Source organism: Hyaena hyaena, unplaced genomic scaffold, assembly GCF_003009895.1.
Source record: "Hyaena hyaena isolate Hyena2069 unplaced genomic scaffold, ASM300989v1 scaffold_626, whole genome shotgun sequence".
NCBI classification, from domain to species: Eukaryota; Metazoa; Chordata; class Mammalia; order Carnivora; family Hyaenidae; genus Hyaena; species Hyaena hyaena.
The window spans coordinates 123,565-144,855 of NW_024081259.1; the positions used below are offsets into that span (position 1 = coordinate 123,565).

Here is a 21,291-nt window from a genome sequence, read left to right on the forward strand (position 1 = left end):
AGGAGAAGTCCAAGTCTTCTTTAGTTTCATAACAGAAGCCACTGATCAAGAGCTGAGGGCAAACAGACATCCCTTAAAATGTTAATATGGAGGAATTAATAAGTTCCTTTCCCTTTGTAAGGGAAATAAGAGAGATCCATAGATTGGAGAGTGATTTTTGTTCATAAAAATGCATCCCGTGGTTTAATTATTCTTTCTGTACGAGAAATTACCTGGGAGTTATAATTGGTCTTAGTCCAGTTGACTAAGGAGGTTGCTGGTTCAATTAGACTTCAGACCTGAATTTCTCAATATCTGATAAGGATTATTCAATTATAGGAAATGATTGCAGAGTACGATATTGGAGGAGAGTAGATGCTAAGTGGATTCTCTTTCTGACGGGCGAGCTATGCTAGACGACATCGGCCTCCAGAGGAATTTTCTTTATCGCTGGTGTTCAGTATTCTGGCATGGGTCACAGATGAGAAAACGCTAAAGGACTTGTGCTCCACACTGCCTCCCTCCACCAGGGGGATGGGCAGGAGAAACCAGGCATCGTTTTCCATACCTGCACAGCTCATTTAGGACTGCAAAGTCTTTAGTACTTTCCAAGAGGCTTTTTATTTACGCCAATTAGACACAGGGAGGAAGAGTTGACATAGCACTATTAAACACGTTTGTAGTCATCTTGAACTATTTCTTCGAATCCTAAACCTGCCTTGCTCTCTCTTCTTTCCTTTTTTCCCCTTCCTTTGTTACCTACCTCTACAAAGACCATTCTAGAACTGTTACTATGACATACTTTTAACACAGAAGCTATAAAATGCACATCTATGAAACTCTTAGTCCCCATTAGAATGCAAAGCTTAAATGTTCCATCACATGTGTTTTTCATATTATATTTACAAAGCACATGGAGGCACCCGGGTGGCTTAGTCGGTTAGGCCTCCGACTTTTGATTTCAGCTCAGGCCATGATCTCACAGTTTGTGAGATCGAGCCCCACATAGGGCCCTGTGCTGACAAAACAGAGCCTGCTGGGGACTCTCCTCTCTCTATCTCTCCTCCACTCACACTCGCTCTCTTTCTCTCAAAATAAATAAACATTTAAACAGCACACGAATGGTTTATCCTCATAAACATTTGGGGAAACTCTGAGAAATGGCAGTGGTGCATCTTGGCTACGTTTCAATTCTTCTACCAAAAGCCTCAGAATATTTTGTTTATGGACCTCATGGCTTTGTTTAATACAGTGTCTGTGTATTTCACAGCAGACACAATGGGAGGAATCCTGCTTGCACATCATTTCCCCCACATCACTCCTGTCTGTATACATTCTGAAGAATGCTCACTGAAAATATGTCTAAATAGTCATACTCTTTGTGAATTTAAATTTCGATGGCTGTTTTCCACGTGATACTGGAAAGGTTTGCCTAATGGTATTTGCATGCCTTCTAGATTTTTTCCCCCTGCAGACAGTACTGCCTTGAAAGTCGGCATTTTAGGGAATGGTATTCCAGCCAAGAGCTACTGCCCGTTAGTTACAAGCACTGTTGTTTTATCTTGGATAAATTTGTATCAGAAAGCAATTGCTTCTCCCTCAAGAACTCATTAAACATGTTCACCAAATTCCTTAAGGTTGGCAGATTTAATGTTATGTGGATTAAAAAGGTAGGAACTGATCTCATATGTCAGTTGTCTCTCATAGAGTGATTTTGGAAGCATCGTGAAATTAATAAATAATTTTAGTGAATTGGGGCCCTGAAGTAACAAAGAATCTGGTCCGTGATGTTTAGGGATGGAAACTATAAACTATCACAGGATGAGTGGCTTAAAATTAAAAAAAAAAAATCCATAAACTGACCATATACTGTGTTGTAAGACATTTCATGATCTGGAAGAGGAGTTGAAATGTCTATAAAAAAATAATGAGGAAAAAAATTAATTAAAAAAGAAACCTAAGGTTTGAAAATACTCAAGAGGATTAGTAAAACAGGGTTTCCCCACATAGATTTCCATCGATATTAAATTATGAGTAATATCTTCCTTACCATTCAGGGCCACGAAGGAATCTGGAAGACAAAAGGGAGGAGAAGGTTACTTAACGTTTAACACTCTGCTTAGTGTCACTTACATTGTAAGTAGGAATGAGCTAATACAGAATTATGCTAACATATGATCCCCGATACTAAGTAAGCGCTTTTTCATTTTCATTTCTGCTTGTGATACAGGACACTTTGTACTGGGTCCGATTTTATCCTCTCCTATCTCTTTCCCAAGCGAGTTTCCTCAAAGTCACTGCCTTTGTTGCCAAGACTCAAAGAAAAAGCAAGAGTTAGAAGAAGCACTGGGAACTGACATTCTATGTCCCTTACTCTGTACAGAGGGGTGTGTATGTGGGCAAAATAAGTGACATCTGGACCATGCTTGCAAAATACTGTTTTCTGTACATTCTCATTTCATCCTCTCGACCATGCTGTGAGGAACTGTCCAATATCACAATGTTCTGAACTCAGCAGAGGTTTTCATTGGGAAATTAAAAACATAAAAATACTCACACACACGTATAGGCTATGCACACACGTGTGGGTGCTGTGTGTCTGGGTCAGATCACTGGTTCAGTTAGCTTGCTTGCTACTCAGCCTCTGACACCGACTCTTCATGATTTCCTCATTTCCCCTTAAAATCCTGTTCAAGAGTCACTGTGCACCAATCATCTGAACCCTCTGCATGCCTCTGTGTGAATAGATATGTCTCATAGAAATAGGTCCTGCTCCAGCAGGAGCATAGAGAGCAGAGAAGCCACTAGAAAACGCAGCAGAAGGTCAGGTGCACCTTCTGACCTAAGCCAGCACCCTAAGTGTCACAGTGTGAGTAGAGTTCTAGGTTAGGAAGCACATGAAAACACGGAGGCTTGACCACTGAGATTGAAGAGCAAATCCCTGGTTTTGGCCTGAAGGTCTCCCCCATGTTAGATACAGAGGCTTCGGTAGGTTCCTGGGCCTGAAAACACATGTGGTGTGAGCCCTACTGGTGTCGTGGACACGTGATGGAGACAGTAACATCCATTTTCACATTTTTCACGTGTTTAGTTATTCAGTCTCAGTTCACACCCCTATTTTCTACAGATGCCCATACCACCAAATCCTAAAAATATGAAGCAAATTATTCACTGAAGTCAGCTAATTTAAGTTTGCTCGCATAGACACATGCACAACCCAAAACTTATTTCCCTGCAAATGGAGCCATAAGGCACCAACGTGATTAAGACCCACTGATCAAACCTCCAACTGTCTCACTTCACACAAGAAACAGAGGTGTTTTGGTGATGCCACTGTCCCCCATGTTGATTTCTGAACTCATAAATATTTTGTGTTTGAAGACATAGGAAGACGCTTTTGCCAGCATAGAATATTTGCAAACAAAATAAATACAAAAGATTTGGAGATGAGGCTGCCCATAGCCCTCTTTATTTGATTATGTTTGATCTCCAAAACAAGATAAGGGAGAGAGTTGAATGGTACCTTAGAGTCAGAATTTCAGTACTCATGGCTCAAAGATTAGCGTTTCATCTCTGATTTTCACTATATCAGAGTAATCCTGGTTCATTCCCTTAGGAGCCATTTTTGGGTGCCATTTTGAATGCAGGCTTCCCAGAATTCATCATACAGCATATTTAAAACACTGCGAACTAAACATTTTCCAAGAGAATGGCATTCTTCTGTAAATTAGCATGAATAAACATATTCAGGAGAATATTCATATTTAATCAGATCATTAGGACAGCTGGGCAGACGATTGACCAGGACCTTTTATACGAGGTTCCAACTAAAATGTTACCATTTAATAACTTTGGAAATGAACTCTGAGGTAAACATAAAAGGTGAATTCTGATAAAAAGGTTATTTTGAGTCCCCCTGTACTTGAGTGGGTTCTTTCTGAAAATTTTCTCTACTGCGAATGGTAACACACATAAATCTAATTAGAAAAATAATTACTTTTATTAGTCGATACATTCAAAACACTCCCATTCAATTAAAAAGCGAAAGCATGGCAATCAGTCTTTTTATTATTTGGCTAAAAATTACGGGGTAAAAACACGGTTTTTTTTAAACTAGTTTTTTAATGGAAATGTTGATCTAACATACTGCTCTGCTATAATTACTATTCTCTGGAGTGAACTTGTTCCACAGCCTTGTGACAATGGAATAGGTGCCAGCATTTATAGCAACAGCATCGACAACACTAGCTTCAAAACATGCTGTTTCCTTGATTTGATATTTAGAAGATGATTTCTGTTACTTATGCATGGTTTAGTGCCAGCCTCACTAGGTCCACATGTGGGGCGACATTTCTAGGCCGTCCGATAAAAGGGTCTTTGCACAAAGACGAGGATGGATAAAAAGCTTTACTTACTGTGACAGTCTCCGAGGCCATCTGTGTTGCCACGTTCTATGTCCTGTTCAAAAGTCAGTCTTTAATAAAAAAAAAGGGGGGGAGGGGAAAGAAACAAATTCAATATCGTGAGTTGTTACACCAGAACGTTGTCTGAAGTTTCACTAAAGAAACCAACACAGTTTGATAACTTGAATGGCAGGTGCAAAAACCAGAAGTAGATAACAGCTTGAAAATTTGTCTCTGAAGTTTACAGAAATGAGTCTTCTGTGACTCTCCACGGTTTAAGCAGTTAATTCCGATATTATTCAGGGAGTTAATTAGTTTGCGGATTATTTATATCCTTCTTTTACAGATTGAGCATTTCTTAAATGTTTAAAAAGTTTAAATGTCAACATAACTCTTTATAAGTGATATAGAAGTCTATAAAGAGAAAAAAAGAAAAAGAAAATCCTCTCTACTTTTTCTTGACCCCAGCACCACCTTCCTAGACCTTTATTTCCTTGCCCAGAAATAACCTATATAAGAAAGTGTTCAAAGGAACAAATGGCTGGTGGGTACAGAGCTCCCTTGAGGGGATGGGACATGGTGGTGCATTTCACTGAGACCCTGTGGCCCTGTGATTCTGGAGTATTACCTTCATGCTCACTTTTGTTTCAAGTCTGCTTGGTCACCATTGGGCTGTACGAGTTATATAACTAGACCAAACTTAATATATATAATCTGATTTTTAAAATAAGCACACTGGAATTGTCCAGGGGAGAAGTGTCTGTTTGGGGAGAACTCTGTACCGCTTCTCACAACATGACTGAAACTCTGTTCTGCAGCTGTCTTTAGAGTTTATTTTATGGACCATATAGGAAAACTGTCTTGAAAGTCACACCTTGATCTAATAATTCACCATGTTTGTTTTCCAGTGTTTTTTTCTATGTTAAAAATCAAATTCATATTCAAAGGATAAAGATTTTCAGTGGTAGTGAAAGCCAGCATTCATCAGTCCCTGAAGGCCACTTTTCAAGGAGAGTTCTACCATGTTTTAAGCATGTGTGTGTGTGTGTGTGTGTGTGTATGCTTAAATATAAAGATATTTATATATATTTATATATATCCTTAAGGGAACAATTTGGAATTCACATGTTGACAAAAATGATATTTTTTAAAGTTTGTTTGGAGACAGAGCACACGTGAGCAGAGGGGCGGGGGGGAGGAGGGGAGAGAGAGGAGAGAATGAGAATCCCAAGTAGGCTCCGTGCCCATCCTGGAGCCTGACATGGGGGCTCGATCTCATGAACCGTGAGACCATGACTTGAGCTGAATCAAGAGTCAGAGGCTAAACTGACTAAGCCACCCAGGTGCCCATGACTTAAAAATGATTTTTTAGTCAGTCTTACTACCTTTGGTCACACCTTGAACCTAGAAAGGAGATAGGTCATTTCTTAGCTTCCTTCCTTGTGCTTTGAGATCTTTTCTCCTTCACTTTGAGGGTCCCCATGAAAAGATAGAAAGTTCTAGTATGTCAGTATTGCTACTTGTGGAGCTGATCTAGTGATACATAGTCAACCGTTTGCGTTAGTCAGATTTCCAGGCCAGACTTCACAATTATCATTAGCTCCGCTTGTTGGAATACTTTGCCTCAGATTTTGCATGTGGTGGTCATCAGATGTGCCCTCCTGTCTGTCTAGCTATTCTGAGCTAGGAGAGGAGGCCCAGAGTGCCACGAAGGCCTGGGGGACTTGACGGAATGGCGAAGACGGAACTGTCCTACCATATGGCACCTTCCTCGAGTTGCCATAACTTGTCAAAGATGTGCACCGGATTTCACATCCACTAAAATAACGGAAAGAAACCTTTAATGCCATCTAAGCACTTAAAACCAGGGTGACAGTTTTAAGCACCCAAATCACAGGCATGATAGACTGGCCCAATCTAGCTGATCTGTTGGAGAACTGCCAAGAATTGATTGACTCCTTAACGAGTAATAGGGTCAACTGTTCTTCAGTGCAGGAGAATGGTTTATTGGATGCATACACCATACTTGCAGTACAAATGCATCGGTTAACAAATGCTCTGTGAGCTCTTCTTGGCCCTGCATGGTCAATTAGAGGAGCCAGTTTTGCTGTGGCTGGGCAGACCGCAGCACTAATCTAATTGGTACCCTATTGCCTCTTTTCTCCGCTGCTATTCTTACACTGCAGTGATCAAGGCATGTGCCTTCTTGTCCCACTCTCCAGGGAATACTCAGAAGCCCGCAGTGTTTCTTTTCTCTGTGTTTTTAATCAATCTCAGGATGGGTGATTAATCAATTGGAGATCTGCCACATGTGATGGTGGGGTGTTCCATGAAATGGGAAGAGGAAGGAGGACTGGCCGGCAGTCCCACTGATGAGATCTGTGCACAGAAGGCTGAATGACAGCAGTGTGTGAGAGCACAGGTAATTGTACATCTAGAAAGCCCGGCGGCTGGGGGCCACTTTATGCTCTTCCACGCCTTTGGTTCCTTACCTGCTACTGGGTGACAGATGGGCACAGGAACCTCCTTCCTTTACCCACCCGCAGTATGGGTCTCTGGAGGCGATACAGGTTCTGCAGGAGAAAGATGACCATGAGCTACCCTGGACTCCCCTCTAAGCACCACCGTGGACTCTCATGGTCCGTGAGGCAAAATACGTACTTTTTACACTTCCCGTGTCGTTCGCAGCGGCCCAGGGGAAGCTTTATCACACAGGTGGAGAATGCAACGTACAGAGAGCTGCTGGCTTTGTCCAGCTGCATGCCCATAATCCTCTTGTCCTCTACCCCGTCGTAGCTGCACCTGATTATAAGGCATGATCATACCGTTAACACTCTTTCTCGACTCAGGTCTCTTCTTCCTGCCACCTTGCCTCTTGGCCCACAAGGTGATCCCTTAATTTGATCTCACTGAAGGTGAAACAGATCCTAAAAGGTGCCCGTCTCCCTGGCCCTGTGCGTGTCTCTATATAAACACACATTTATTGGCAAGGAGAAAAATAATGCTTCTTTTTTTTTTTTTTGCAAACAATACTAAAAGCCCCCTAAAAAAAAAACGCACTCAACTGAAGTCTCCTCTCCTCAGATTTTTCTCTGAATGAAAAGGATCGTAATGACAAATAATTACTGAGAAAGAACCCAACAGTCTACTTACTTTTCAGGGTTGTAAACGCTCATCTCCTCCAGGAAAAGGCTGTCATTTAGGAAACCACTGTTTCCCATCCTGGCCAAGAACTTCAAGATGATCCCCTTCTCTGATCCCAGGAAAACCACAGTGTGGTTCTGATAGGGCCCAGCAGCAGTGTCCACCGCAATTCTGGTCAGGCGGTATCTAAGATGACAGGATCACAGCTTTTATCTCTCTGCTGGTCTGTCATTCAAGGGTCCCCTTTTCCACTTCAAAGAGTTGTGACATCGCTTTCTAGTAATAACCTCAAGAAAAATGTATGCATACAGATAATGTTCTCAAGCTGTTCTGGGCCTTTATTTCCATATGCGGCACATCAGTGTGGCTCCACGGGTAGAAGGGATGTATGTATTTGTGGAGGCCAAGTTACATAACAAAGAGACAGCCCGAGCCATATGAAACCACTCAGCAGCGATCTCTTCCATGAGCACCAAGGAGAGGCGGATGTGTCCCATGAAGAGGGGAGGAGATAATCATGGAACGCATTTAACATTTCAGTTAACATTGAAAAGAAGAGCATGGCTACCAGTTTTCCATACTCTGGAAAGCCTTGTCAACAAGAGGTCAGATTGGAAAGCTTTCCAAGTGTGTGTAGAGGGGCTGACAGTTCTGAAGGATGGACAGGTAGGGTGCTGATGACACCATTAATTAATATGAGGATGTGCATTCCAAACAAGGTCTACTTAAAGCTAAGGGTGAAGGACATCATCCTTCTCTGGTATCTCTCAGCCATTCACCATGCCATGGATACTGATTTGTGCCAAGCACCATGGCATAAACCAGAAAACATGAACCCTCTTGCAAGTTAGATACCACAGTTTTCATTTTATGGGCAAGAGCCATTATAGTACTTTAATATCTTTCAATAAAATCACTGCTTAAAAATGGTGGTAGTACCCTTGGCTGGCTCAGCCAGTTGGGCATGTGACTCTTGATCTCAGGGTCGTGAGTTTGAGCCCCACACTGGGCATGGGGCCTACCTAAAATAAGAATGGTGGTAAGGTTGAATGACGTTTTGTTCACTGATTACCACTGCAAGATGGTACTTGGGACATCGTGCTCATCTGGAAATAAGTTCCAAATAAATACAAAAGGGAGTATTTAATGCTATCACAGATTTCTAATCAACTATCCCCTCTCTTCTGGACACCACTTCAGGTTACAAATGGTACAGTATGAATCCTTCACACGACCATACTTGTGCAAGTGTTCCCTTCATCGCTGGCCTGTCGGATGGCTAACAACCCAGGGCAATAATCGGGTGGAATCTGGAGCATATTTGCAGCCATATCCAACCAAATAGGTATCCACAGCCATTGACTAGTCTCCTTCACTCCTTCTCTGCTTTTGCCTAGAATAGGCTGACCCAGAAGGAGATAACTTCATTATGCGTAATCGCGGGCATGTGTCCAGTTCTGAAAATATCAGAACTCTTCTCACTGGAAATGTGGTTATGGGGGTTTTGTGGCAGGCACTCAACTGGCCAGCCTTTCACAGATGAATCAATGCCCAGGATAACAGAAGATGTTTGTGGCATTTCAAATCATGATGCACTGATAGGTTTTATGAGCATGGGATGGAGTAGGGAAGAATCCAGTTAGGACATGATTTGCTTGACACCCACCTGACCATTGTCCTCAGGAACCATGGCCTGTTGATGACTGAAGGCACAGCCTCATCCATGAGTGGGTGTGTTTTGATGAAGTTCAGAGTATCATCAGGAAACTCATTGGAGGTTGCATATTTTTCTAAGGACGATGAGCCAGCGCAGCAACCTGGCCTAAAAAGAAACAGGGGGAGGGAGCTTATTTCGTGCCTTATGGCAAATTCTTTGAACAAACTGCTTCCCTAAGCATCTGGCACGCGGGACAATGTACCGTAGGCTGAGGAGAGGAAGTTGAACAATGCAGAGTGCCACCAAATAAAATATGCTTGGATTGTCTCTCTGCCGCCTTCTCATTCCATAGAGAAGCTCCAGCCAGGGCAGTTCAGCGTCAGCTGGGGGCAGCTTGGCTTCCCCCCAGAAGCACTAACCTCATAAACAGTGATGGAGCTTTCGACAAGAGAGGAAGTGTGTGGTTTGCAAACCTGTGCCAGAGACTGCTCTACCTTGTCCTACAACCCCGCTGGAAGTTCTGGAGGCATTTGCTCCACACAAGGAGAGAATCAGCTGACTTCTCCACAAATGTCAAAAACAAAGGCATTCGTAAAGCCACCAGGCAGCAATGTATACCAGCAAGGCTCCACCTCATCCTCCCTCATTACCTGGGGGTCAGAGAGCGGGTGGGTTTTTTTTTTTTTATTGTTTTCACTTTCTGTTTGAGTTGGGCACGTATGAAAAGCCAATTACACTGAAGACTGTCTCCTGAAAGGTCATTTCTTTTATTTTTGAACAATGACAGTGGAAATTAATTTGTATAAGAAGTTCTGTGGTCTCAGGAAGTCACGGGACAGCTTGGTAAAGTCATGTCCGGGAGACACCAACAATAGTCCTTGTCCACAGCCCTGCTCTGCCTGCTGGTTGGGGAGAGTAAACAGGACCCTGATAACACTGGCATGATCTGGCCTCACAAACACACTCTTTCGTGGCACTAATCAAGCCAGCCCCATGAGAGCATCTGATGTTGGCAAGAAGAGGGATAATGCACGTGGAAGGGTGGGAGAAACACATTGCCACCAGTAGAAAAGTGAAGTTTCTGTGCCCTGTCAGTGGCTGGCTGACACTGTCTCTCTGCACCGAGGAGACCATGTTATTTAAGTACTCCCTGAAACCTCATTCCTCAAGCTTAACACCCTCTCCTGCTTATCTAGAAAGTAGCTAAACATTGCCAGGCAGGGACTTAGAGAATCTCTCTGAGGTTGCCAGAGTGTGCTTTCTGCACCTAGTCTGCTCTGCAGGGGCAGCAGAGTATATACACACCCCCGATAATTCAGGTGATGAAGATGGATGAGCCACAGAGGTTTCTCCCCTGGGTGTAGTGGTTCATGTTGTCTGAGTCTGCTCAATTAAATGAAGTGGGCTGCTTTGTGTGTGTCTTGCGGTGGCGGGGTGGGGGACAGCAGGGGTGGTTGGAGATTGGAGGTTGAAGGAGAGAGTTGGAAACCAAAAAGTTTAGATGCTGGGCTTCTTTGCAGAAGCACACCAATTTGTGGAGGAAGCTGGACTCACTGGGATGTTTTTATGGAACTTAGATGCCAAATGCTGTAATGGAAGTTTGAAGCGTGTGCGGCATGACAAGGGGAGGCGCCTGTTTGGGGGAGGGTTTCATCCTGTCTGGGTGGGAGAGAATGAATTCGCTGATTTAGTGTGAAGATTTGTTGGAGGTTACAAAGGACCAGGAGGTCTCTGTCTGGGCTCAGGACAATAGGTTCCCCATGCAAGCGATTCCGGGGGATGTTTTGGTGGAGGGATATGCACTGAGTCTGCGTCCAAAACAGACTAGAACCTGGTAGACCAGAGAAAACCTGATGGCCCGGTGCACTCACTTGTCTCTACCTGCAGTTACCCTGCAGTCCTGGACTCAGCTCTGATCCAGCCTGGTCACCAAACTCCAGGGATCACCATTTATATTCCACATTTTATTAGAGTGCAGAGACAGAAGGGAAGGGAAGAAGGGTGGAGTGGTGGAAATAATCCACACAGGTCTGTGAACTTGTACAATACACTTTCTAACTCTCTGGGCCTCAATTTCCTGAACCATACACCAGTGGGGCTGGCTGGACTGGATGCTTGCCATCATCCTAGGATTACCTTGGATAAGCCACAGAGGTAGAGGTTAAGCAAAAGACTAGTGTGTCATTGTTTTGAATGCAACTTGGTTAAGGGGATTAAGGCAAATGGCCTCATAGATCTTTCTGTTGCTTGGTTAGTTGTATTGCTGTGGCCAGCACAGAAGGCGCTAGTATGCAGTTCTTAAGATGTTCACTGTCTGGGACCAAGATGCCCATTTCTTGTAGTTCAGAATAGCCATATAAATATTTACACGTACCTGGGTTTGGGCACTCGTTCATCAGGCACTGGTGTCCAAGTGGAATCTGGAGACTTCTGTTCTTTGAACCTCCCAGTGAACACGTTGGCGATGTCAAGCATGTCATAGGCACAAACTGCAGACCCGGGGATGCTGTAACAACATTTCACACAGTGTTCCTCTCACGACAGTTATGCGTGCAGCTTGGAAAACGTATTACAAAGCAACGTCCCTATTATGGGCAGTGGAATTTCAAGTTCACACCCTGATCACTGTGAATGTAAAGGGTCCCAGTATATATGACAAATGTTTCTCTGAATCACATTTGCATCCGTGGCCTTAAAGGACTAGTGGCAGCAAACTCAGAGAGGAAAAAAAGAAAAAAACCATACATGTTTTTATTGCTTTGGGAACTGCATTTGTTTAGAACTGGTAGTTTAGAAGGTTCATGAATTCCCTGAATTTTCAAGTCACTAACCCAAAGAGAAAAATCTTTGGAAAACATTCTGTATCTCTAATATTGGTGCAGTGTCCACATATTGCTTCTGTGAATTTGGTTTTTCCAGCCAAGGACAGTGAGAAGGTATGTGTGGGGAAAACATGCTTATTTTATGTTAGTCACTATCCATTTCAGTTTTTACTTTGTATTTATTTGCATTAAGATTAAACAATTTAAGCCTCTAAAGCATGAACATTTTGCAAATAAAGTGCTCTGTTAAGTGCTAAATAATAATAATGGCGGTAATCTCTACCTATAATTGCATCTTTCCTTGCTACTCCTGAAAAGAATTGGGATTATTTTTTAATTAATGGAAAGAAGGCATGAATTATTCATTCATCTGGGCACAACTCTTTGAACTCATGTTTTTGTTTTTGTTTTTGTTTTTTCAAGTTTATGTATTAGGGAGAGAGACAGAGAGAATCCCAAGCAGGCTCCATCTCATGAAGCAAGACATCATGATCTGAGCTGAAACCAAGAGTTGGGTGCCTAACAGACTCAGCCACTCAGGCTCCCCCAGCCCATGTGTGTTTTGAAGTATGGTTGTTCCTTGAATTTGATCGAATAAATTTCGGGCACCGGCTGGCCCAGAGTTTTAGTCAGGGTTTGACGTGGTAGGCCACTGCACAGGCAGGAGCATCCTGGGAAAGACACAGATGCTTTGTAGTGTGAGAACATCATCGAGGGCAGAGAGAACGATTTAGTCTTGATTTTGCAAATGTTGAAGGTTTTGGAAATCACTTCTTACACGATTAGGAGAGTTTTATGCCATCTTTAATTTTATAACATAATTACTGAAGTATTACTAATAAAGCAAGAATTAGGGAGAGGATTAGAAAGCTTATTTAAATCAAAGTGGCAGGATGGATTTTAAAGTGTGTAGAATATGTATACATCGTGTACAGAATTGAGTAGATAAGACGGTGATCTCCATTGGTTTTGGAATCTCACAGCTCTAGCCTTATGTATTTAATTTGGTAAAACTCTCTTCACATCTCCATTTTTCCTAAAAGTATATATACTTACTGTAAATATTATGACATATAGGGGTGCCTGGGTGGCTCAATGGGTTAAGCGTCTGGCTCTTGGTTTTGGCTCAGGTCATGATCTCACATTTTGTGATATCGAGCCCTGCATGGGGCTCTGCACTGTGAGTGCAGAACCTGCTTGGGACTTTCTTTTTACCTCTCTTTCTGGCCCTCCCCTGTTCATACTCTCTGTCTCTCTCAAAATAAATAAATAAACTTAAAAAATAAATATTATGACAAACAGGATAAATACTGAAGTATCTTATGAGGCACCTCATCCTCGTAATAACTAAAGATACCCTAGAGTTTGATAATCTGCCCACGGTTAGAATTGCATGTGAAATCCTTTCTTTTCCCTTCCTACCTTTTCTCCCTCTCCTTTTTTTTTTTTTTTTAATATTTTTTATTTATTTCTAGGAGAGAGAGAGAGAGAGAGAGAGCGTGAGCAGAGGAGGGTCAGAGAGAGAGGGAGTCACAGACTGAAACAGGCTCCAGGCTCTGAGCTGGCAGTCAGCACAGAGCCCGAAGCGGGGCTCGAACCCACGAACCGCGAGATCATGACCTAAGCGAAAGTCGGACGCTTAACCGACTAAGCCACCCAGGTGCCCCTCTCCCTCTCTCCTTCTGTTCATCTTTCCTTCATTCCTTTCTTCCTTCCTTCTGTTTCTTCAGCATATATATTAACAGAATCCCTAATCTTCAACATTAAATGCTCAGTAAATAACATAGGTAAATGTTCAGTAGATAACATAGGGTCTCAGCTGATACACATTGGATGGACTGGCAGACCTGGCTGGGAGCAGGGCACCAACAGGCACAGCACATCCAAGAAATACCTCCTAGCTCCAGCCAATGAGCCCGTGGAGCTGGAGGAGGAGATGGGCTTCACCATGGCGGGGGGGGGGGGGGGGGGGGGGCAGGGGGAGGGCCTGTGTGCTCTGCTGGGGAACTAGGGCTTTATCTCCATGGCAAAGAGGAGCACCTAAAGGACTTGGAAGAGGTCTTCACGACCAACTTTGCATGTGTGGAGGATGAGGTGGAAAGGAATGAAACCAGAATCACTGAAACTCTAATTTGCAGATGAAAATGGGTATGTGCCTTTTTATCAACTTCGGGTTTTTCTGAACATTGTGGTTTCTAAGGCCAAATAGGCATGTAGTGACTGGGAGTTTCCTAAGGGTCTTTTCAGAAAATCCTTTACGTGGAGTCTCTATAACACATTAAGAATCTACTACTGTATTATAATTACACAATTCACCCTCAACACCCGTCCCCCTGCCTCTGGCCAAACAAACTAGAAACATGCTCTGAAATTCTACCAGCCCCTGCATTCCCATGTACCAAGACAGTATTCTTTTTAAACAGTCCTAGATTCTTAGATTTCAAAGTGTGAATAGTCATGGCCTGAGTTTTTGTGTCTTTTCTGTTTCTCAAGTCTAAAATAGCTGTGGATGGTCAAGGCTCACTTAAATCGAACTGAATACTTGTTGTTGCAATATGGATTCATATTTTCACGTATCTTCAGTGGAGAGTTCTTGACTCTCATCTTCCATATAACCAAAGGGAACATCAGTGCATTTACGGCGCGCTCTGTTTCAGACTCTCTAGTTCTTACGCATTTCTTCCTATATGCTGCCCTCCAGTCTCATCATGCATTTGCCTGTCATCTAGACTCTTAATCAGATTTTTAGAAGTGTAATCCAGAATAACAAGTATAATACGTGTAATCCAGAACAAAACCCTGCATTCCCAGAGGAAGATAATGCAGAACTTCTAAAGTTCTACACAGAAATGAGAATAAAGTACGTGTTGTCTACGGCCATACCACCCTGAACGCGCCCGATCTCGTCTGATCTCGGAAGCTAAGCAGGGTCGGGCCTGGTTAGTACTTGGATGGGAGAATAAAGTACGTGTTTTTAGATTTCATGAGCATACCCACCATCACAATCATTTTTATACAGCGTGCAAGGACTCTAGGGTTTAGGAGTGCTAGTACCAGAGAATCTCATGCCTGTCTTCCTCCTGGTTTTTAATCTCTACACATTTCTGCTGCTCCAAGAACAATTTTTACTGCGTCATTCGATTACTCAGAGTCTTAGCTTAAATAAACACAAAAATAGGAATGGATAAGCTGATAGTATTTCTAGGTACAGTGTTTGATGACCTCCAAGTCCAAACTCAAGTGCCCCTAGAGTCCATGGTGTTTGGGTCCAGGTACCTCTGACAGGATAATAACCAAGGGGTGGGGATGTGAGATGGACTCGCTGGAACCCTAAATTTCTCTCTGTAGCACTTAAATTTTCAGTGTTTTTACTTTAAAAGTTGCCGATCTAGTCATAGAAACAGTAAAAGTCAAACAGAACGTTAGGTGACCTTGAAGAGGGAGGAGAAATATTCTTGAGTTCTAAAGCTGCCTCTTTCATCTCCTGACTTGGAAGAGGTAATATAATTTAGTTTCCTCAAGTTTAAAAAGAGGGCAACAGTATTCAGTTTCCATTATTACTGGAGAGATTTAGAAATAACACACAAGAAGTGTTTGTATGCCAGGCAAATAAATAGAAGATATTGTTATAATTTATTTAATTACTTCCCCTAAAATCCTAAGCTAATAATGCTTCTAACTATTAATTTGTTGATGAAAACAGCACTTAAGCAGCAATTTTTGCGTCAGTTGTGAATCTTGTGCTTTAGGGGAGAACCCCCTAGGGGGAAAGGAAGCCGGGAAGGACGGATTAGGTCAGCAGAGCTAGGGCACGGTTACCTGTTATAAGGTGTGGAAAAGGTTGCCAGGACAACATCACGGCCATTGATATGAATCACATCTGTGACCGCCTGGAGTATGTTAAAATAAAAATGAGAGTCTCCGGGAACTGAGCAGTTCAGGCGAGCCTTAAGGAAAGATGTCCACTGTTTTTCCAGGACTCTTTGAGACCCTCCCATGTCATTCTTACAAACCTGAGCCACTCTTGGAAAAACTACCTGCAGAGGAAAAACACAGGGAAAATGAAATGCACTCACTTTTCGAGATCTTGGTAGAATTTGCCTTTCTTAGAAAACAGAAACACAACAAGGTGCTTAATTTAATCATGTGTTTCTAAAATTAGTAGCAGGAAAAAAAAAGGGGCGGGGGACTCATTGGAACAGCGTGTTTTGAAAGACAAGGCTGTGGCATTTAATACAGAGCCATAAATCCTTCAGGGGATCAGCTCCCAGCCAGATAAACTCATTTCCATACAGACTGCTCAGCTTTTTATTCCCTCAAACAAAAGCACACTTTGTATGCACCATCTCTGCCATCAGCACTAGCTGCCTCTGGGCCCTCAATCTCATACTCCGAATTCTTGTAACCCTGCAAGCCACCCTGGCACTGAATTTGTGCCCTCCAATTTAGTGACCTTGATCTACTCTCTGGTAAAAATAACTAGCATGGACATCCCGTGAGTGTTCTATTGCTTTTTGCAGTAAAAGACGTTCAAGGTTCTCATTTTACTTAAAGATACTGGATATTTACTCTGTGTGGAACAACTGAATTAAAAAGAAAACAAAAACAAAAAAATGATCAGCATACCTGGAAGGAAACCACATCTCAAGATACTTGAAACTCAGTGTGAAATCAACCAAACAAACATCTGTCGATTACATTTTCAGTAGAAATATTTAAGAGGTTCCCTGCAATCTGGGACTGTTCTGGAAAAGCTTAAAGGGCTCTGAGGCAGAACAGTGTTTTACTTCCACCAGACTTTGGCCGTGTCTTCTCAAAATGATGACCTTGTGATTAGATTTATGGTTCTTACAACAAGGTCATTCAGAACAACACTGGGTAAGTCATCCACCTCTCTTACCTTTCCCATGGTGTTGTACTCCACTGCTATTTCCCTGAAGAAGAAGTAGATGTAGTCGCCATAATCCACTGCTTGGACAAAGTACGGTTCTGTGGACAAATGGCACTTTAATTGGGGACATGTCACACAGAGTTAAAAGAACTTCAATCAGCTGCAACCAAAGACATGATATTAATTAAAAGTGTAGGGCCATTAGACATTGGGTTAACATGAACCATTTCTAATGACCATACCAGCAAGCACTGGTAATTTCAGAAGGCATTCGAGCCTACAAAATTCTGTCTTTCAGAAGTGATTGCAATTAACAATGAAGAATAAATGAATTTTCATATGTCTGTAATTTTATTTTCCACAACGGAATGCCCCTATTACAGAAAGGGTTTTTGGTGCGCGTCTCCGCGTGAACCCTGACTCATGCAGGGCTGTGAATAGCATTTTCCCTGCTCCCCACCACCTCTGATCCCCTGTTCCTTTCCGTGAATGGAATGTACAGTTCTTTTCATGTTGGACTCCGGAATGAGTGCTTGAGACAGGAAAGATGAATGTGGTGTGTTCTATTGTAGTGGCATTGGTAGGTGTGTTAATACTCCAAAACTCATGAAATGGAAAGGGGGAGTTAAATAAACCAGTTGGGGCAAAAGATGCCATTTCCACCTTCTTGTCTGTCAGCAGCTATTACCAAAATGAAACTCCAGTCTGGACTGTCCAGACTCTAAATCCCCCTCAGGATATGACCCCCCCTCCCCCCACCACCCACCCCTCTCTCTCTTAATTGTTGGTTCACCTTTCAGCCATTTGGAATCATGCTTGACGGTCCGTAGGGTTGGGCTGTCTCCCAGACTCCGGTAAATGACCGCATCAATGGCAAGGAAGTCAGTCACTGTGGCTGAGTATAGTTTTCCATCTTAGAAGAGAAAGAAAAGACGTGAACGGGGTGGGGGCACAACAGTGGGCGTGGGAGAGTAATAGAGACATCCCCCAGATTGCTTTCCTACATCAGGCAAATGAGATAGGACGACTGGGGAACATCCAAGAGTCGCTGTGAAAATACTTGGCCCACATTCCTAACCATTTTAAATTAGGATCTTGAGAGATGAAGCATTTTTCATTTTTAAATTGCATGGCAATTTCTAAGCAGAAGCAGCAGCTCAGGGAACAGAGTAAATGAAAAATGTTGTTTGCTTCTCTTGATTAGATGGACCTTGACTGAAATCTCAAGGCCAAGGCCCCCTGGACACTGCTACTGCCACCACACCATGGCAAACCGGATTAGATGGGAGCCCAGGGAAAGACAGAAGCTGATTGTATCACAAGAAATTTTAAGTATGTGCAGAAGGGACAGAGTCCTAAGCTTGGGCAGGTGAGGGGAGTCAGAGAAAGGGGGCTTACGAGCAAAAAAGAAAAAGAAAAAAGCTGACTGAATGGCTCCTTATATTCATGATGAGGGTCACTTCAGTCATGAGAGCCACTGAGCCCTGACAGTCTAGCTGAAATAAGAGATATTTGCTTCAGTATTTGAGAGTCAGGAACTGAAAACATTCTGACACTCAAGATGCTAAAGCAAGGAAGAAAGGGGAAGGGGTGACACCGAGTTGAATCTGGCCTTTGGGAATTCATGCTTTTTGGGGGATGTCCTTTAGGTTAGGGTATATTTAAGGCAAAAGAGGATGAAGAAAGTTGAAGATTAATCCCTACCACTTCGGCCTCTTTTCCTGGATTAAGAAACATCCTGCACACAAATAATCAAATGGGACCTTCTAGAATAGTAAAATCTATGCAGTATGTGAAACAGAAACAGTAATTGTGTTCAAAAGTAGAATTTAGTTCCTTGGTTCATGTTTAGTGGTTACTTATGTTGAGTTGTATGTCGGAGTGGCTTATATGCACTCTAGTCCCATTAGGTGTAATGGTTTTTTTAGAAAAGTTTGTCCAGATCTCTCTAAGCAGAGGTCTTGATGTCTGCTTTTGATCTAAAAATAACTGAAATTTGCTCAGGTTCAACTTGGAGCTGTCTTGACATCTGCGTTATTAACAGCCATTTATCAATAAAAGGTTGACTAGTTAGATTTGAACCACAGAAACCTATCTGTTGATAAATAGACCTACAAAAATCACAGCTTCTCTTAGACAGCCAGAGCCCCAGGTCATGCAGATATGCTGGGTGGTGGTGGGCAGCAGGAGGGCGGCATGTGTTTAATTTTCCTCCCACCCACTTTCCCTTACGCCCTTTCTCTCCTTTTAATTTTAGAGAGAGCACGTGTGAGTTGGGGAGAGCAGCAGAGGGAGGGGAGGATGGAGAGAGAGAGAGAGAGAGAGAGAGAATGAATCTTAAGCAGGCTCCACACCCAGTGTGGATTCCAGTGTGGTGCTCGATCCCTCGACCCTGGGATCATGATCTGAGCTGAAATCAAGAGTCGGACGCTCACCAGGCTAAGCCGCCAGGGGAGCCCCTTCTGTTATGCGTTTTGTTCTACATTCAACACTGGGTATCTCACCAGGATTTTTACTTCTAAATCAGAGCACTGTTCCGCCCCTCGTGTTAACATGACAACCATTCAGTTGCCAACGAGGATCTTCTATTAATAAGGGATGAGCTTTTAAGGGATCTCAAACGGTCTACTGAAAAGCTGTCCACGTGTACCCGTAGGGGGAGAAGGAGGGGCTCTCACAGTACTGTCTCATGGGGCTCGCTCTGCATAGTGGCTGCAAAGTTGGTGGCCTTAGCTGATACTCTGACACTGTCCCCTTTCTGCCTCAGGCTATAACAAGTCCTCTTTTTGGTTGACAGTTACATTTCCCACCGTAGCCCACATCCTCCATGGGGCCAGCAGGCTCGTGGGTCAGAAAGGTGCTGCAGCTGAAGTTACGCACTTGAGAATCCACTCAAGTACCCTGTGCACTGGTCTTGCTCCCGTCCGTGTCGACTGGTAGGTTTACAGGGCTTTGTGTTTTGTACCAGGCCACATCCTGCCAGTGCTGTGCCCTGACTTCTGGGGGCAAACCCGAGGGTCCCTTCCTTCCTGGCGCAGGCCGTTTCTCCAGTCCACGCCTTCAGATCAGCCCCAACTGTAGGACACGGAGGGCGAGGTTCGAGGAGCTAATCTTGTTTCATAATCAGAGCCCTTAGGTTCCTCATGGTGCGGACGTGCCCGTTTTTTAGCTGTTGTGATGGAAATTATAGCTAACTGCTTTATTATATGCTATAACAATCACTATTATACCAACACTTCTTGGAGCTACACCCACCTCCACACAGCTGGCAATGAATTCCTAAATAAATTTCTAATTAACACACACACACACACACACACACACGCACGCACGCACGCACTCATACACGAGAATCCCAGTCTCAAGATGATGGCTTAGTTTTCGCTGCTTTGTATCCTTGGCAGCTCCCAGGAAGGAAGGGGAGAGAGGACGAGGAGTGTGTGTCACCCTAAACTAATCAGCATCACCGCTGCCGTATTATCTTTCCATCACCAATAAGCACATACCCTAAACAGGTCAATGATATTTGAGGTGTCTGCTGGAAACTTGTGGGCTTGTGGCCTCGCTGCTTGTCTCCTTCCTTTCCCCTTCTGTATGTGGACAGGAGTGTGTGCAACTCCTAACTGGGGTCGGCAGCCCCCACCCCCACTGACTGTGAGGGCAGCCGGTGTCTCTCAGATAAAGAATTGAAGTTTCGAGAGCAGAGAGGCGAAAAGGCCCTGGGTCCTGTATGATGTCACTGAGCTGTTGAATCACACTACCCCCAAAGTCAATCCTAGCTTGAATGATCAATCCACATTGCTGGTTTGAGGTGGGATCTTTTATTATTTGAACCCGAACATGCCCTAGTAGCCAATGTTGCACAGTCCGTGCAAAGCTGAAGCAGAGCTATCCTTCTCTGAAGGCACGCAAGCATGGGTAAGTGTGACAGAGACTCCTTTTACGAAGCAAAATTAAAATTTCCATATGAATTTCAAGTGGAAGAAGGCGTTCTTAATTGCGGTTTTCACCAGAGAAGCGCAGCATGACTGTGGCTCTACGAATCCTCCAGAGCAGGTGCGTGGCGACAGGCCCAGGAGAGCACATGCAGTGAGAAGAAACTAGGTGGTTTACCTGCAAACAGTGCAACGTTGGCATGCTTGGCATCATAAGGGCATCTGGCCATTCCGCTGAATTCATCCCCGAAAGGTTCCAGAGTATCCATCTAAATGAAATAATAGGACTTAATTAGGAACAACGACAACCAACAGTAGTCATGGCAGCTATTATTTATGAAGCACGTAATGTGCTAAGTAATTCATATGCGTAAGTGCACATGATCCTCAAATACCCTCTGAGATAAGTCTGTTGGTTTCAGATGAGGAAACTGAGGTTTAGTGAGATTAAGTCACTTGA

At 43.4% G+C, this 21,291-nt stretch overlaps 1 protein-coding gene across 4 annotated transcripts in view; it reads right to left on the bottom strand.

Annotated features, from left to right (window-relative positions):
• The window catches only part of SEMA6A (semaphorin 6A), a 133,300-nt gene that overhangs the window by 27,095 nt on the left and 84,914 nt on the right, over positions 1-21,291 (bottom strand). For 3 of the 4 annotated variants that reach the window (XM_039257536.1, XM_039257534.1, XM_039257537.1), the window contains 11 exons: positions 21,010-21,100; positions 17,690-17,809; positions 16,906-16,994; positions 15,825-16,042; positions 11,558-11,689; positions 9,193-9,348; positions 7,536-7,712; positions 7,044-7,184; positions 6,875-6,955; positions 4,395-4,453; positions 2,030-2,050 (listed from right to left, as the gene is read on the bottom strand). In XM_039257536.1, the coding sequence (XP_039113467.1) occupies positions 2,030-2,050; positions 4,395-4,453; positions 6,875-6,955; positions 7,044-7,184; positions 7,536-7,712; positions 9,193-9,348; positions 11,558-11,689; positions 15,825-16,042; positions 16,906-16,994; positions 17,690-17,809; positions 21,010-21,100 (1,285 nt within the window). The remainder of the gene's footprint in view (positions 1-2,029; positions 2,051-4,394; positions 4,454-6,874; positions 6,956-7,043; positions 7,185-7,535; positions 7,713-9,192; positions 9,349-11,557; positions 11,690-15,824; positions 16,043-16,905; positions 16,995-17,689; positions 17,810-21,009; positions 21,101-21,291) is intronic. The other variant, XM_039257535.1, reaches the window with a different exon arrangement.